At 34.5% G+C, this 18,089-nt stretch overlaps 1 protein-coding gene across 4 annotated transcripts in view; it reads left to right on the top strand.

Moving 5' to 3' along the window:
* The window catches only part of VPS13A (vacuolar protein sorting 13 homolog A), a 109,807-nt gene that overhangs the window by 8,580 nt on the left and 83,138 nt on the right, over nt 1–18,089 (top strand). For all 4 annotated transcript variants that reach the window (XM_087715963.1, XM_087715962.1, XM_087715965.1 and 1 more), the window contains exons 4-13: nt 1,346–1,441; nt 3,435–3,536; nt 5,827–5,933; nt 6,678–6,737; nt 7,156–7,215; nt 9,825–9,905; nt 13,176–13,233; nt 15,296–15,423; nt 16,098–16,204; nt 16,483–16,654. In XM_087715963.1, coding sequence (XP_087572089.1) covers nt 1,346–1,441; nt 3,435–3,536; nt 5,827–5,933; nt 6,678–6,737; nt 7,156–7,215; nt 9,825–9,905; nt 13,176–13,233; nt 15,296–15,423; nt 16,098–16,204; nt 16,483–16,654 — 971 coding nt within the window. The remainder of the gene's footprint in view (nt 1–1,345; nt 1,442–3,434; nt 3,537–5,826; nt 5,934–6,677; nt 6,738–7,155; nt 7,216–9,824; nt 9,906–13,175; nt 13,234–15,295; nt 15,424–16,097; nt 16,205–16,482; nt 16,655–18,089) is intronic.

Below are 18,089 nucleotides of genomic sequence, written 5' to 3'. Positions count from 1 at the left end.
ACCCTGCTATCACCTGGTATTGCGATGTCTATGATTGTGACCTTATTTTTCTCAACCAGTGTGATGTCTGGTGTATTATTATGTATTATTATTATTATTATTATTTGGTTAATCTTTGGTGAGATTCACAGCCTTTGGGGCTGGTTGGTAGTTCAACAGCTACCAAGGACCTAGGAACTGTTAAGGTAACGTCAGAGGATATTATTATTATTATTATTATTATTATTATTATTATTATTATTAACTATTTCTTATTCTTTTTACGGTTGTAAGATGTGAACCTCCAAAATAATTGAGAATTGGACAGTGCACAAACTTAATAATATATGAAATAATATATTATATTAATATATGATATATTAATATATTAATAATATATGAAAAAAACTTCACTGGTCTTCCCCCTCCCCTAAATTGTAAGCAAATTACTGCAAGCATGAGTAAAGTAGTGCTATATTGTGCTTTTATACATATAGGGGAAATAAAGTTCAGATTTATATTCACAGTCTATGGTTTTAGAAACATTTAATGGTAATGGGAGAATGGTAAGCTACAAGTACATTGTAGCTTGAACATTCAGCTGGATTGTTCTGGAAATGCCATGGTCCAGCTGACTCAGAAGGTGGAAAGTATTGTACATTTTATATTTCAGCTGAGACAAATTCCAAAAGTAGGAAAAATAGGGCAAGGCTGGTGCACGTTACTCTCATCTTCCCATTATTTGTTTTCCCTTCGTGACACACACCTAATGCTCCATAAACCTAACCAGCAAACCTGCCTGTTCCTCCCATTAATTTTTTTGCATTTTCCTTTGCTTATTTCCATTTAATGGTTATCCTACTCTGCTGAATCTTATTATAGTCCTCTTTTCTTCCCTTCCACATCTTGGAACAACCACTGAATTAAATGACCATGTCCTAGATTTGTCCCCAGATGAAACATTAAAAGTCTGTGTCTCAATGAAATATACCACCACTCAGAATTAATCTGTTTTGTGCATGAGGTGATCAGTGCATAGGATCTTTTGCCCATCCCTAAAGTGTTTTTTTATTGTAGTATTTGCACAACTTTAAAAAATATGTGTATAATATGTTTTAAATTAGGAGGAATATAAATTGAATTTATATTAAATTCCAAGCAAAAAAAGATGAGTAATCATCTAGCTTGACTCAGATTAATATAATTATCAGTATAATTTACAACTAATTTTTATGTAAGGTTAAATATGAAATTTGTAAATATTTTGAAGTAGAAAATATTAATAATATTAAATGTTTTTTAAAGTTGTGATTTAAAATATGGCTGATTTTTTTTTTTAAAAATGACTATTTCTTTGTTATTTTAGGTCAGCTAAATTTGCAAATACCATGGAAAAATCTTTATACTCAGCCAGTTGAAGCTGTTTTAGATGAAGTTTTTCTGCTTATAGTACCTACAGCTAGTAAGTTTATTAAGAAATGGAACTGAATTTTGTAAAATAAAGATGTAAAATAACATTTAACCATTATAATTTCTGCTTCTATATTTTTAATCATGCAATAGTTTGAATAGTTTAAATAGTCTGTGATTGGCAAGAAAGAAGCAGTTAGTATTATTATTTGTTGGTTTAATTAATATCCCAAATGTGTCTAGTGGACAATTTCTGGGTAAGCAAACATATCTAATCTAATTTGAAATCTGTTCATACTTCCCTTCAGAAGAAAATGGGTCCTAAGCTGTTTAGAGCTAGATAGTTTGTCACCAGATCCCCAAATTGAGTCTAGTAGCTCACAGGCTAAGGATTGAGCTCCCATGGATTTATTTAGCTACCTTGCTCAATATTTTAACAGCTATTTTCTCTGTAGCCTGCAGCTTCTGAACCTTCTTCAGTGATAATCTTTAACTGAAGGCCAGCTACAAGAATGTTAGTGACTATAGTTCAATGGAAATAGATTTTGGTTTATTAAAAGATTATATCAGAAACATCAACTGAAGTTGAACTTAGCTTCTTCTTACCAATAAAGCCTCCCCACCATTTATCTAACAACATATTTGAAAACTTCCAAATGATATACCTGTTCTTTCTAAAAGTCTATTCTGATTCAGAACAGGTCATTAAGCTTAGAATTTTTATAAGAATGCTAGAATACTTTTAAGAACATTGTCCTTAATTCTTCACCAAAATTTCCTAGATAAATTGATGCTACAAAAAAGAGGTTTCTTTGTAAATCAATAAAGTAAAATAATGAGAAGTAGTACTGTATTTTTCGGAGTATACGATTCACCGGAGTATAAGACGCACCAAACTTTTGAAGAGGCAAATTTTAAAAGTTTTTGCACTCTGCAGACTTCCCAAAAATGGCTTGTTTTTCAGGTAAACGGGCCCATTTTTTTTCACAAAAGGGCATGCATAGCCTTTAGGAGGCTTATCGAGTGTTCCTGGGGGCTGGGGAGGCAACATTGAGCAAAAAATGACCTGTTTTTTGCTCATTTCTCCCCTTCCCAGCCTCCAGGAGCACTCTGAAAGCCTCCTAAAGGCTATGCACAGCCATTTTGGTGAAGGGGGCAGGGTTTCGGGAGGCAAAAAATGCTGTATTCAGTGTATCAGATGCACCCAGATTTTCAGCCTCTTTTTTTTGAGGAAAATTTTCAGCCTCTTTTTTTTGAGGAAAAAAGGTGCATCTTATACTCTGAAAAATATGGTAGGTATAAATAGTTATGCAATAAAGGCATAATCCAGTTTACAAATCAATGAATGAATAACAACCTAAATTCAAACCTTCAGGTTTTGATGAACTTTTAAAGATAGTTTGTCACGTACCAAATATTTGATGATATATTTTGCAATCTTAACACCACCATGAAAATGCCTGCTTGCCTCTCATAGCTCTTACATTCTGGACATAGGATGTTCTGCAAATATCCTATGATTCTTGGCTATTGAGTCATAGGTGCACATATCCATAGGTACATTGTTAGCCCTTTGAAGTGCTCCAGACAACCACAACTCTTAAGTACTAACTCCATCTTTATTATAAAGTTACATTAACAGCATTCTTTTAAAGATTGAAATTATTTCTCCTTTTACTCTCTGAAAAACTATGGAGGGCCCTTTCTGAAATTACTTACCTGGCAGGGGAGACACCTTGATCATGGAGGGCCCTTTCTGAAATTATCTAGCCTGCAGCTCTTTCTCCATCTCCAAAGATCATCTCATTCCTACATATCATTATACACACACACACATTATACATAGGTAAACTATTTTAGTGCATTGTTTTATTCTTGAAGGATGACTTTTGCTTACTGCCAGAATGTGTACAAAGAATAGGTATTAAATATTATTCATACAGAGAGTAAGTACAGTCAAATAGGACTTAATTTTCTATTTGTGCAATTTCAAATGTTGATTTAATCTAGTTGTGTTTAATTATTAAAGTATTCCATTCTGTTAGGTATTAAATATGATGCTGAAAAAGAAGAAAAGCAACAGCTGGAAGCAAAACAAAAGGAATTGCAAAGAATTGAAGATGCCAAACAAAAGATTGCTGACAAAGGTAAGAAAAGATGCAATAGTCATTCAATTTTAATTCCAACTCCAACTGATCAGTCCCTTAATAGCCATTTGAAGTTATGACAGACTCTCTCCCTCCCCCAGGTCACATACAATCTTGTTCCAAAGTTATGGTGGCTGCAGCACCCTCCATATCCTTTTCCCTTACAACCAACCACAGTGATACTACAGTTCCCCCCACCTCTCCTCTCATCCTATTGGGACCTTGCAGTGCTTGGGCCTGCTCTCCATGCCTCATAGAAACAGGCACTATTTGCGGTACTCCAACACTTTTTTGTAGGAAAGGGTAACTGCTTTTGGAGTTTTCTACCCAGATCAGATGATCTTTGGGAGACTGCAAATTTCTCCGGGATCGTGCTAGGCTTTGGAAAAGCCAGCCACCTGCATACAAGGATGGCAGCTTTAGGAGAGGCATCCCAAAAGAGGCTTTTTCCTTCCTTCCCCTCCCACCAAAATCCAATTTCTTCAATAAAGAAAACAGGGGAGAAAAGTTGGGAGGGACAGACTTGTTGATCTTTCTTCCCACTCCTCCACCAATTAGGTGCTGAAACTAACTCTCTGCTTCCAGTGTTGATCCCTTTTCCCACCTCATTTGCTAAATTTACTGAATGCCTGGAAAGAGGGTGACAGAATCTGTAAGTTACTTATCTTGGTGAATGACTGCCAGATTGAAGAGTAGAGGAAAGGAAGGAAGGGAGCAAAGAAAATCTTTCTGCAGCTTGGGTTGAGGAGCTGAAGAAAAAAATCTACTCAAAAGAAAAAAATGACTAGGGCAAAACACATGCAGCCATCAGCCATGGCAGGAGCTGGGTTCTTGGAAATCTTTTTGCTGCTTGTCTGAATGCCTTTACAGGAGTCCTAAAGAAAGAATGTAAAGAGCAAAAAGCTTTTCAAATAAGGTTCTGAAGACTCTCTTCAAGATCCATCTAGGAATGTTCTAAAGGCAATCAGGCAAGCAGCAAAAGCATTTTGCTTAGTGTTTAAAACAAACTTGCAAATCTCATTCCAAATTGTTTCTAGACTTTTGAATTCTATTATTGGCTTGTAATTGTTTTTCATCCTTTTAAACCAGTGATTCTCAAATGTTTTAGGTTTCCTTCTTAAAAATGATACATGACCAAAGGAGCTTTGGCTTATGTGCATTATATCTACCAATATTTAGAAATTTTTAGATTTTTAGAAATTAAAACTGAAAAATTCATTTAAAACTTTTAGCAGTATTCTAGTTGAGGCTGCTTTCTTTTGAAATGCAGAATACATTGTGTTTTATTTCATGCTATATTCAATATATTCAAAATAATAGATTCAACCACTTCTGACATTTCTGATCATGGGATCTTTCTAGATTTGGTATTGAATCTATTATTTTGAATATATTGAATATAGAATTGCAATTTATTCAAAATATATCAAAATATTTCCAAGAGTTGTACAGTTATCACTTATATTTGTTGTTATTTATTATTTGCCGGTCTTACAAATTTTACATTTGCTTAAATGTAAGTATTTTACCATAGGATATAGGCTGTTGGTTAAATGAAATGTTAAGGTTTGGCTGCTCCTTTGATAAGTCACTTAAAAGGTATAATTCAGTTTGGATTCAGTAGACCTTTTACCCACTTAATGAATTATTAAGTGTCTGTGGAATCACAAATAATCATAGCTTGCAGCATTTTCTAATGCTGTGGAGCTGAATCATTGTAGACTGAGGTTCTGAATAATGTTCACTTCCAGTCTGGCTCAAACTGTAGTCCTTTAATTGCTTCAGTCAGCAGCAAACTTTGTCCCTGTTAGATTTCAGTAACAAATGTTATATAAAGGATCTCAACTCACTTCACTTAGCTGAGGCACCATTAATTGTAAGGATTCCAGTGATCCTTTGTCTTGAGTTTTCATTTCTCTTCACTCTTCTCTTTATCCTCTTACCCCTATTTTAGGCTTGACTGACCAACTTCCATCACACTTTAGTATGGCTGCTTGTGTCATCTCAAATGATTACATCAAATGAGTTCCTAAGCACCCTTTCTTAGTTTTCCATGTTTAACAAGGCACAGATCTGTTGATGGAAAAAAAGATGATTGCATTCAGCCTTTCAAAGGAACTCGTGTTTAATTTCTACCTACACTATTTCTGGTATCCATGTCTATGTGAATATATAAATAAAAAATACATGGAATTACCTGTTACCTGTATTCCTGAATATTATTTTTCTTCCTAAATCAAATGTAGTCTCCATTGCTTAATAATATAAAGTATTCATTCACTTGATTTAGATAAAGCACAAGAAAAGCAAGATACTTTCATAGAAAAGCTAATTACTCAAGTTATAAGAAACCTTCAATTGAAAATTTCCAACATCCATATACGATATGAAGATGACGTAAGTATATGTGCATAGAATATTCAGATAAGTTGTAAAAATGTGAATGATACTTTAGATGGTTGTATACATGGATAATCTTTGTTCTGTTCACCCATAAAGAAATTGATTGTTGAGATAGTTAAGTCTGTGCTGTCTTTATTTGTCTATTGCATCATAATTTTGAAAGTTTTAATGATATGATTACAAAGTTGCATATCAAATTATTTCTTTAAGTACTGGTGTAATGCTGGGAATCGTTTTGAGCAAATGTTTGAATCTTCCCTTCTTTCTCTGGTTTTAGTGGATTGCAGAACTAATGACTATATACATTCCTACCCTTAGATTTAAAAATAAACACAGCTTTTCTCTGCCTGGAGCCCATAGTAATTATACAAATGTAGTTCAGATTTGGAAGGTACTCTTTTATGCAGCAGTACACTAATCTAAAATACATACACATAAAGGAGTATGTGTAGAATAGAATACTAAGGATACAATGTTGGAAATATTAGGCTGAAAGATATAGTTAAGATACAAAGTTAACTAATCTTAACCCAAAATTCATCTTAGCAATTCATATTCTAGTTTATAAAATCAATACTTATACATAGAGAAATTGTCAAGAAATGTCTGGTTTTTTTTATTATAAGGCACAAATGTGACATAAAAGGCACAGATTTTACATCCTGCATGTTGTATACCTGTATATACTGGTATTACATTGTTGCTTATTGAAAAATATTTGTGTTTTGTTTTTTGCAGATCACAAATAAAGATATTCCATTGTCATTTGGTATCTCACTCGAAAATTTTAGTTTACAGGTATTATCATTGCTCAGGTTTTTAATTAAAAACTTGTTTCTATTTTTGAGTGTCTTAATGTGTATGTAGCCTCTTTAATCTTAATAATTCAGGATTAAATGACAACTTCAATAGTCAACAAGACATACCTTTAAAGCACAAGCTTTATGATTTAAATTGAATAAATATTGAATATTGAATAACATTGTTTGCATTATTTATAAAGAAAAAAGATCTGAAATTTGGGTGGTCTCCACAGAAAGATTATTTTTATACTTGGGAACTGACTAAGATTCTTTCATTCAGAATTTACTTCTAAATATGGAACACTGCACAAATTCATTTAGGTGTTCCTTATGACAGTTGGGGAAAATCTTAACGTTGTTTTATCTCATAAATAAATAAAGTAATGTTAGAATAACTTCTGTTTCTATTTCAGACTTCAGATCAGGATTGGAATCCATGTATTCAAGATGCAACCAATAAATTGTTCTATAAGGTAGAGTCTTAGGTGGAAATCCAATTGAGTAGAATGTGCCGTGAGACACCTTCTGAGTTTTGTGTTAATATAAAGCACAAGGGAGGTTTCATTCTTTTGCTGTTTGTTTCACATATTAATCTCATTTTGAACACAAATCACAACTACACTGAATTGTTACATGGCAAGTTTTTTATGTGCATATGGTAATTTTGACACACTGAAGGGACTAAAAGTTTGTTGGATTTATGACCTGCTTTTTATTCAGGAACTCAGGGTGGTAAAGTTGATAAATAAATTGAAATTATTACATGGCTTAGTATAGTATGATAACCAGTTAATGATTCATAGACCATTGGTACATGTAACTATAGTGATTTATTTACTTTTCTGATAAACCTAGAAATAAGAAATAAAGTATAGCAACCCCATTTTTAACTGATCCAAAGATTGTTTCAGTTGGTTTTGAATTAAGTAAGTAAAATCAGGTAAACATCAAAATCTGAAGAAGTGGCTAAATGTTTTTTATGAACTACTACACAAGCAAGAACTTTCTTCAGTCTCATAAATAGGAAAGCAAAGATGAAAGGAAGTGAGGGCTGTGAGAAGGCCAAGGGCTTGGTGGGCTGAAAGAGCCTGTTCCTTATTGTCAAAACTAGCACAATGAGAACAGACACACAGGCCACATTTTTTCATTCTTTCAACACCCTTGCCTCCTTAGTATTATATGCTATATAATCATATATACTTATTATTTATATACCGTACTTAACTACCCAATTCAAAGGAAATTTGAATTATCTTCTTCCAATAACATTTTTAAAATCAACGTATTGTTGACTACTTTATTTTTGTTCTATGCTTTGTGTTAATTATGAGGACTTTATACCAAAAGTGTATTTTTTTCATTCATTGTAATGAAATGATTTTATACTTGCAGTAGTATGCATTAGACCCATTCAGTTTTATGTTAAAACTTCCTAAAATCTATAATTGATCATTGAGATGAACCATTTTATTTGCCACAGTGTTTGATATCTCATTATAGTAGCCTTCTTTTGCCTTCCAACATGTTGGATATACTGTTGGATTCTCTACCTCCATACGTCTCAATTACCATAACATTTGTTGGAAATATTCTGGGTAATTTATCTAATTCATGCTTAACATTGAATTACCTTGCTAGTTATCCAGCAGATCAGTTCCTCATGAACTACCTAGATGCTTTAACATAGAATCATATGCAAGTTAATATATGATATTCTTAAACATTTATGTCTATTCTTAGATATTGGTTAATATATAATATATAATATAATGATTTAATTATTGTTTCAAAATAACTGTAGGGCAATTTTTTCAGTATCACGATCAATTAAAATGGTAGATAAATATATGTGACAGCGCCCATAAGTAAAGATAATTTGCTTTGAGGTTAGGATTGAAGAAGAAATAAATATACCTCTTACTTTCAGTAATTATGTTTTAATCTATGTATTTTAAGAGTTCTAAGACTTTGCTATGCTGCAGCAGTCCACTGGGACTTACATAGACAAAATAAAGACTAGAGCTTAGAGCAAATTATGACCACGTTCTACTCCCCTTGTGGAAGGCTGGTTACTTTTTAAAAGAATAATCACAGTGACATACCAACCTGCTCATGACAGTCCCAGAGATTCCGAGCCATAGTTTTCAAAACTATTGCTATAATGGATATAAATATTTAAAACATTTGAAAATGGAATTGGATATCTTGCCACATCTAACTCGCTGCAGCCAACTTGCCACAGCAAACTCGCTGCGGGACAACTCAACACATAAAACTTTTAAATTAATTTCACTGGAACTGTGGCCAATAATAATTACATAAATCCAGAAATACAAAAGTTACAATAATTTTGACTAAAATGGTCACCAATAATTAAAATAACTGAATGAAATAATACAATGTTGTATTATCCTGTCCACCCCATGCTAAAGCAGATATACTTTAAGTGTTATTTTAATATTATCTTGCTGTGCTGTTTGAAATTTTAGTTTCCTTTTAGATAAAATAAAGTGATTTATTCATCAGATGAATTGTTGTTTTATTCAAATTTCATTTGTAGGACAAAATAGAAAAAAAAATCAGTTCTGCTGCTGGAAAATACTAATAGCCACTTTCTGATACATTTTGCCAATATTATTCCTGATGACCAGAGAATAATTCGATGAATCTTTTAAAACATAATTATGATTATTTTTAATTCTGGTACCACTGTTTTTATTTTTGTTGTTAATTTCATTATCTATAATACAAATGTATTTAAAAATAAATACACGGGAGAGGTATTCTTTTTTGCTGTGATTGTCCACAACTGAGAACTAATATTTGTTACATGTTTGCATGCATTTCAACTTGTTCAGTTCTCCTTCACACACACACACCCTCTGCTGGGCCACCAAGCTGCAAAGGTTGGGGATCGCTGCTTTATTTGATTAATTTCAGTAGTCCCATTTACATGTATTTAACTATTGTCAAATATATATTAATATTTGTAATAACTTTCCTAAACATGCATACATATAAGATATTAGACCATGATAATCTTAAATATATTAGTAATTTCTATATATATATTTTATTTCAGTTAGTTCGATTGGACAACTTCTTTGCATATTGGAATGTGAAGTCTGAAATGTATTATCATGGTGACTATAAAGAATCCTTGGTGAGTAGACGAAGTTAATAAATCATTTTCAACTATAAACAATTGGACATATTTGTTTATGTCCAAAACGAATTACAGTTCATTTATATTTTTATACAGTATCTTTTTAAACTTAAAAAAATATCATTAATGCTCTAGTCTTATGCTAGTTAACTTTTCAAGAAGCACCAGTGATATGAGAACCACCAGTTTCGTATGGTGATTAAGACATTAGGCTAGAAAGCAGGAAACTGTTCTAATTCTGCCTTCGGCATGAATGAAGCTGGGTGACCTTGGGCCAGGTACCCTAAGAAGGAGGCAAGGACAAACCTCTTCTGGAAAACCTTACCAAGAAAGCTGCAGGGACTACTCAAGGCAACTGCCAGGAATCAAATACTCAAAGACATTAAAAAAAGGTTCACTGAACTTAGAAAATTTATAACTGTTTTCTCTCTTTTCAGCTGATCTTGGGAATAGTTATTATGTATGAAGATTAATATAGGCATTAAATTGAGAGAAACAAAACAGATTTGTATGGTAAATATTGTACAGCTGTCTGTACAATACTCATTTATTAGCAACTCAGTTTCATTGTAAAATGGTCCTAAAATGGTCTTATAGTAAATGGTCCTAAAATAAAATAATGAAATAATATAAAATAAAATCAGTGTAGAATTATAAGGCTAAGGTGAAAATAACTTTGATCAAAATCAAAGTCATTATCTTAGATTTTAACTCCAATTTAGTACTAAGGCCAACCTTCTCCAAATTGTAAAATAATGTTTGTTAGGGATCCTAAATAAAAATACAAGATGAAAAAGATGAAAAAAAACTACACTTTAACAGGAGAAAAAAGTTTAAACGATTAAAAGTTTGGAACTTAGGTTTGGCATTTTTGAATTCATATACAGGTAATCCTTATTTTATGTCCAGTTGTTCAACTGTTCAAAGTTACAGTGTAACTGAAAAAACGAGTGTATGACTGGCTCTCAAAATTCCTGATAGCTTACTGCCCTGCAGTCACATGATAAAAATTTACAGCTTCCTCACTGCCACCCAGCCCTTCCCACCCATGACCCATTCCCACCTATGACACCCACCCACAGTTACCTATTGCTCACCTGCTATTACCTGTGCATGGCACTCACCCATATAAACTCATCTACATACATATCAGCCGACCTCAACTTTTTAAATCCAATTATTATGAACAATGTATCATGCATGTATAAGCTGACCCTCAAATTTTCATAATTTTTTAATTTGTCGGTAATATAAAAATTATACATTTTTGTGAGATTTGGGTTAAAATTTGAGTGTCAGCCTATCAGTGGATGGCTTAACTGAGAACTTCTACCAGATATACAGGTACTTTAAAAGTATTATTATATATACTTATGGATAAACTCATCAGAAAATAAGCCAAATGTAATTTTGGGGATGTATTTTTGCATCTAAATTTTTTAGTTTATTCATAAGTGTATAAGTACTTTTCCTCAGTTTACTTGGAAATTTTCAGTCTTTCAACCAAAAACCTTAGTAAGTGAAATATTTTAGAATTTTGTCATATCCTGGGATATGCCATTGCAGACAAACCAAGCAGTATATTAAATGCTTATTAATATTATTCTCATTTAACTATCAAGTATGTATATTTTCTGACCAAAGACGACAGTACATATTTTGAATTGGATGTTACTTGGGATTATCAATGAATTGCTTCATTAGGGAAGAATGCAGAGAAGAGCAACAAAGATGATTAGGGGACTAGAGACTAAAACATATGAAGAACAGTTGCTGGAACTGGGTATGTCTAGTTTAAGAGAAAGAAGGACTAGGGGAGACATGATAGCAGTGTTCCAATATCTCAGGGGTTGCCACAAAGAAGAAGAAGTCAATCTATTCTCCAAGGCACCTGAGGGTAGAACAAGAAGCAATGGGTGGAAACAAATCAAGGACAGAAGAAACTTAGAACTGAGGAGAAAATTCCTGACAGTTAGAACAATTAATCAGTGGAACAGCTTGCCTCCAGAAGTTGTGAATGCCCCAACACTGGAGGTCTTTAAGAAGATGTGGGATAGCCATCTGTCTGAAACGGTATAGGGTTTCCTGCCTAGGCAGGGGGTTGGATTAGAAGACCTCCAAGGTCCCTTCCAACTCTGCTATTGTATTGTATTGTATTATCTTTACAGGCTCAGGCTATTTGCTGATATTCTGCCTTAGTTATGTTCCCCTCTTTCCACTTTTTATACTTATCTTTTTTTGTCTTTCAATTTGTCAGAGAGTTCTTTATGCAGCCATGCTGGTTTCTTTTGGGAGCTGTTATTTTTCTTCATTGGTATTGTGCTAGACTGGGCTTTTGTAATCTCATTTTTCAAAATTTCCCAAGCTTCTTGAGTTGTTTTTCCCTTAAGGATTTTCATCCATGGAATTCTTACCAAGCTCTCTCTAAGTGAAATTAGCTCTCTTAAAGCCCAAGTCTCTAGTTTGACTTCGTTCTACTACTTGTGTTTGCATGATGTTGAATTCCAATATTGGATGGTCACTTGCCCCCAGGGTTCCTATGGCTTCAACACCTTCTATCATTTCCTCTCTGTTAGTGAGAATTAAGTCCAATATGGCTGATCCCCTTGTTCCCTTCTCTACGTTTTGGAAAACAAAAGTGTCTGCTAGGTTCGTTAGGAACCTGTTGGATCTTCCACATGGTGCAGTTTGTTTCCCAGTTGATGTCAGGGTACTTAAAATCCCCCATTACTTTATCATAACTTTTTTTATTCTTCATTCAAAAGTGTCTTCTAGGTTCGTTAGGAACCTGTTGGATCTTCCACATGGTGCAGTTTGTTTCCCAGTTGATGTCAGGGTACTTAAAATCCCCCATTACTTTATCATAACTTTTTTTATTCTTCATTAAATGGGAGGAATGATTGTTTTCCTCATATTTTTTTCAATCAGATCTTAACAGAGGTCAGAGGTCAGATTAGTTTTATCTATTTTCTTCTTCTGATTTAGACAGTTGTCTACTGTGATTTAGCATTCTAAGGGTGACTTAATATTTATATTTCAGCGTATTATCATAATACCTATTCCCACATTTTTAAACCAGGAACCTCTTCTGCGTGATATATAGATATAATTATTGAACCTATGTAAGAGATACCTTGGGTCTCTGTATTTTAACTTAACATTGATCAGTCTAAAATATTGCTTGGGAAAAATAGTCTATTTGGTTTATATTGATTTTTGCATTTTTATTGTGAATAAATTTTCAATTCAATTTTTGTCTCCAAAAAGAGTCATTTAAAATATGGAATTGCAAACACTAATGTGATTCCAGAAGGCTATAGTTTTGGTAAGTTTTTAATATTTCCTAAATTTACATGTGGAGTACAATAAGCATAAGTATAGTTTCTTCTTGGAGCTACCTATTTATTTACTGTATTTTTCGGAGTATACGATGCACTGGAGTATAAGACACACCAAGATTTTGAAGAGGCAAATTTAAAAAAAAAAAGGTTTTGCACTCTGCAGACCTCCCACAAATGGCCCATTTTTTGCAAAAACAGGCTCGTTATTTGTCAAAAAAAATGGGCATACATAGACTTTAGGAGGCTTATTCAGTGCTCCTAGGGACTGGGGGCAGGGGCAAAAATGAGCAAAAACTGGCCCATATTTTGCTCATTTTTGCCCTTCCCAGCTCCCATGAGCACTCTGGAAGCCTCCTAAAGGCCATGCACAGCCTTTTTGCAAAGGAGGCAGGGTTTCGGGAGGCCAAAAATGCTGTATTTGGTGTATAAGACGCACCCAGATTTTCAGCCTCTTTTTTGAGGGAAAAAGGTGCATCTTATACTCCGAAAAATATGGTAGTCCAAAAACTTCATTTAACATAGACAATTGTGCTTAGATTAGTTTTGTAAGGAACTTGGGGATCATATTATGTCTGAGCTAAAATGTTACACTGATTGCTGATTTACTTCTGGATAAAATACAAAGAGGCATTTATTACCTTGAAAACTACATATATTTATAGATCTAAAGAAACAAAAACTGGTTTCATTATAAGATAGTGTTTGGCACTAAACTACCCAATTAGGACTGAACTTAACATTTTATTGGTATAATTTCACCTTTTTTGCATTATCATAGTATATTACACTACAATATTGATGTCGCTTGGTGCTTATAGAGATTATAGTAATGAAGCGGTGGACGTGATGAACCAGGGTCTTGAGGCCGTTAAGAACTGGATGAGAGCTAACAAACTGGTACTCAACCCGGACAAGACCGAGTGGCTGTTGTGTTTCCCTCCCAATAATTTGGCCAGTGTTCCATCGCTCAGGCTGGGGGGTCAAATTTTACACCCCTCAGATAGGGTTCGCAACTTGGGAGTCCTCCTGGACCCACAGCTGACTTTTGACCATCATTTATCGGCTGTGACCAGGGGGGCATTTGCCCAGGTTCGCCTGGTGCGCCAGTTGCGACCCTACCTGAAGCGGGAGGCCCTCACAACAGTCACTCGAGCCCTTGTGATCTCTAGGCTGGAATACTGCAATGTGCTCTACATGGGGCTGCCCTTGAAGAGCATCCGGCGACTTCAGCTAGTCCAGAATGCGGCCGCGCGAGTGATCGTGGGCGCACCGCGGTTCGCCCACATAACACCTATCCTCCGCGAGCTGCGCTGGCTACCTGTTGATCTCCGGGTGCGCTTCAAGGTGCTACTTACCATCCATAAAGCCCTCCATGGTAGTGGATCTGAGTACTTGAGAGACCGCCTCCTGCCGATTACCTCCCTTCGACCTATTAGATCGCACAGATTAGGCCTCCTCCGAGTTCCATCCGCCAGTCAGTGACGACTGGCGACTACACGGAGGAGAGCCTTCTCAGTAGCAGCTCCGACCCTTTGGAACGATCTCCCCGTGGAGATTCGCACCCTCACCACCGTCCAGACCTTCCGCACAGCCCTTAAGATCTGGCTATCCCATCAGGCCTGGGGATAAGATTTTAATTTGCCCCCACCCGAATGTTGAATGAAAGTTGTGTTTTATTGCTTTATTTTTTCTTATTCACGTATTGTCTTATGTTTTGTCTTGCACTCCCCCTCCCATGAATTGTAAGCCGCCCTGAGTCTCCTCAGGGAAAAGGGTGGCCTATAAATCACAAATAAAATCTAAATCTAAATAGTAAAATCTTTGTTTTATTCTCCAGAATGCTACATGTGAGCAAACATAGTATAGCCTTGTCCCTAGTTGGGCAACTGATTATAAAATTTAGCTTTTGGTGCCTAAAAAGTGAATCTTGTTTTCTTATCCCTCCATAAGGAACATCCATATATATATATATTTTTTGGGGGGGGGGATCTATTTGCATGAACTATTTGTTTCTTGATTAACTTTATCTAAAATTCTGCTTTTTAGTATTCCGTCCGATTTCAGCTAAAGCCAAACTCCGTATGAATCCACGATCTGATTTTGACTTTTCTGCACCAAAGCTAGATCTGGATGTAAATCTTCAGGATATAACCATTGAACTGAATAAACCACAGGTAATGGCACAAATGATTCAGATTTTTATAGCAAGCTTTTTTATTTCCTGAATTAAATTCTCATTGTTCTATTTGCATCTTTTTATGGCTATAGTTTTCGGTAATCCTTGAAAGAATTCCCAAATTTACATTTGAGTAGCCTTGTATATCAAGGTTATTTAAGTGTCGAAAATGTGCCCCAGGAAGCAGACAATGGCAAACCACTTCCAAAATATTACCAAGAAAACTGTAGACTTGTCAGACAACCACCAGGAATCAATACTAAGTCAAATGCACAGTCAATTAATCAATAACAGTGCTATTTGAAGATGGGACTTTTCATACTCCTGAATTTTTAGCCATATTGTTGGGCATCGACTGAATACTTCCCAACATCATTCACTTTTACACCACTTTCCATATAGCCATGGGGATTTTTAATCATGTATTTGTATCAGTATTGATTTGTGAACAACTTGAAATAAATATATCTGCCAAAGAATATATTTTTCTTGGAACAATTATTACTTTAACTCAAAGTTAAATACTCCATTGTTGTTATAAAATGAAAGCTTCTAATGTTACACTGTATTCAACCTTTAAATAATGTAACTTTTAAGGCAAATACTGTTACATTTTGTTGTGATTATTATACCATATTAGTAATAAATATCTTATTGCATTTTTTCTTCCAGTATTTCAGTATTATGGAACTTCTTGAATCAATTGATATGATGACCCGGAATTTACCATATAGGAAATATAGGCCAGAGGTTCCTGTTCACAACAATGCCAGGAAATGGTACACATCCAATAACTTTTGGAAACTTCTACAATTCTGATGGACTTTCTGTTAGAATATTCTCATAAATTGGAATTCAAAATCCCCAAAAAACTTGATAGGAAAGAATTTCATAAGTACCCTTATTAATAAAGTAATATATTTAATTTTTGTATTTTGGGGAAGAGAATCAAGAATTATAAATTAATTTGTGAAGATTGCTTTACTAAAATAGAATTTAAATAGAAATATTGTCTTTGCTTTAAAATGTCCTAACATTTTTTTCCTTTTTCTATTAGGTGGCAATATGTTACACAAGGCATTCTTGAAGTAAACGTCCAACCTAAGCTACAAATGTGGTCTTGGGAACATATTCGATACCATAGGAATCAAGTGAAAAGTTATAAAGAGCTTTATAAAATAAAAATAACTTCAAAGAAAGTTACACAAGAGAGTTTGTTTATGTTGGAGGTTAGAAGTTTAAAATTAATATCTTTATCACAAACTACAAATTGTTTTCCAGAATACAATGAATATATTTATTTATAAATCTCCACTGGCTGACAGGAAGTTCCTCCTGACAACTTTCCTGAATTTTCTTCATTATGGTTTCCATTGATTATGGTCAGTCCTATGCTGTCTAGTCTACCCCTCCTTCTTTGGATAACACTTCAAATATTTGAAAGCTATCCCCTTAGTTTTCTGTTCTGTGGCCTAAAAATATCCAATACACAACTGTTCCTCACAAGATTTTACTTCTGGCCTCCCTTTACCATTTTGGAAGCTTTCCTGTGAACTTGCCAGTTAGTTACCATCCCAAGTATTCCAAATGGGCCTGACCAGGACAGAATAGAGTAGATAAATTAGTTTCCATTGTCTGGAATGTATGGTACTATTAATGCAAAAAAGCTATTACTAATGTCTCTCTAAGTCCAATTCTGTTACTATCACTCAGGAAACAGTGGAACTACTATAAAATGGTAACATCTACACCCAATTCGCAGAAGCAGTACCAGTGAACACTGGTCATTGGTACTAAGTGCATCTGAGAGGTGCAGAAACAGCAGGAGAGCTCCCTTTTCCATCCTGGTTGTGCTGGCAAGTGTGACTTCTGTCCCATTCCCAGGCATAAACTCTGACTGTAAGAGATAATCCACCAGGTAGAAGTTGTCCAGTTGATTGGATTGAGAGAACACCTTTTCAGGAAGGGGTGTATCTTGTTTTCTCCAGTTCTTTCCTCAGTTGAACAAGGGGAAGTTCCTTTTGCCAGTTGTCTTCTACACTATATATTTTGAATACCAAAACTAATTGTCCATGAAGGTTCCAACTATGTATGCATATCAGGGGCATGGACAGGGAATAGGGATAAAAATAGCTTCTCCCAATTTTAATTCAACAATAATTAAGATATCTTTTGCCCTTTGGAATAAGAAATGAGAAAAATCTGCTTGACATTTTGGAATTTTTGATAATAAAAATAGATACCTTAAACCTTTCAGAGATTTAGGCCTACAAACAGACACAATTATTGGTACAATTCATGCTAGGAGTTATTGGGGGTGCATGTTATATTGTGGTTGCAGGTTTGATTTGAATCTTGTCATCTCAAAATGGAAGCTCGCTGGCAACATATAATATTTTTTTCTTAATTTTCTAAGAAGATATTTTGATATTTGATTTTTTTTGATATTTTATTAATATTTATAGGCCGCCCTTTTCCCCGCGGGGACTCAGGGCGGATTACATAAAATAGGGAGGGGGGGTATAAACAATAAACATAAAACAATACATAAGAGTAAAATAGTACACAACATTCATTCTTCATTCGGGTGGGGACAGATTGTGATCTTATCCCCAGGCCTGACGGGATAGCCAGGTCTTGAGGGCTATGCGGAAGGTCTGGACG

Source organism: Thamnophis sirtalis, unplaced genomic scaffold, assembly GCF_051295495.1.
Source record: "Thamnophis sirtalis isolate CommonGarterSnake01/CBP01778 unplaced genomic scaffold, rThaSir2_p1.2 scaffold_5, whole genome shotgun sequence".
NCBI lineage: Eukaryota > Metazoa > Chordata > Lepidosauria > Squamata > Natricidae > Thamnophis > Thamnophis sirtalis.
The sequence above is the reverse complement of the archived record's forward strand: the minus strand, read 5'-3'. Positions and strand labels throughout refer to the sequence as shown.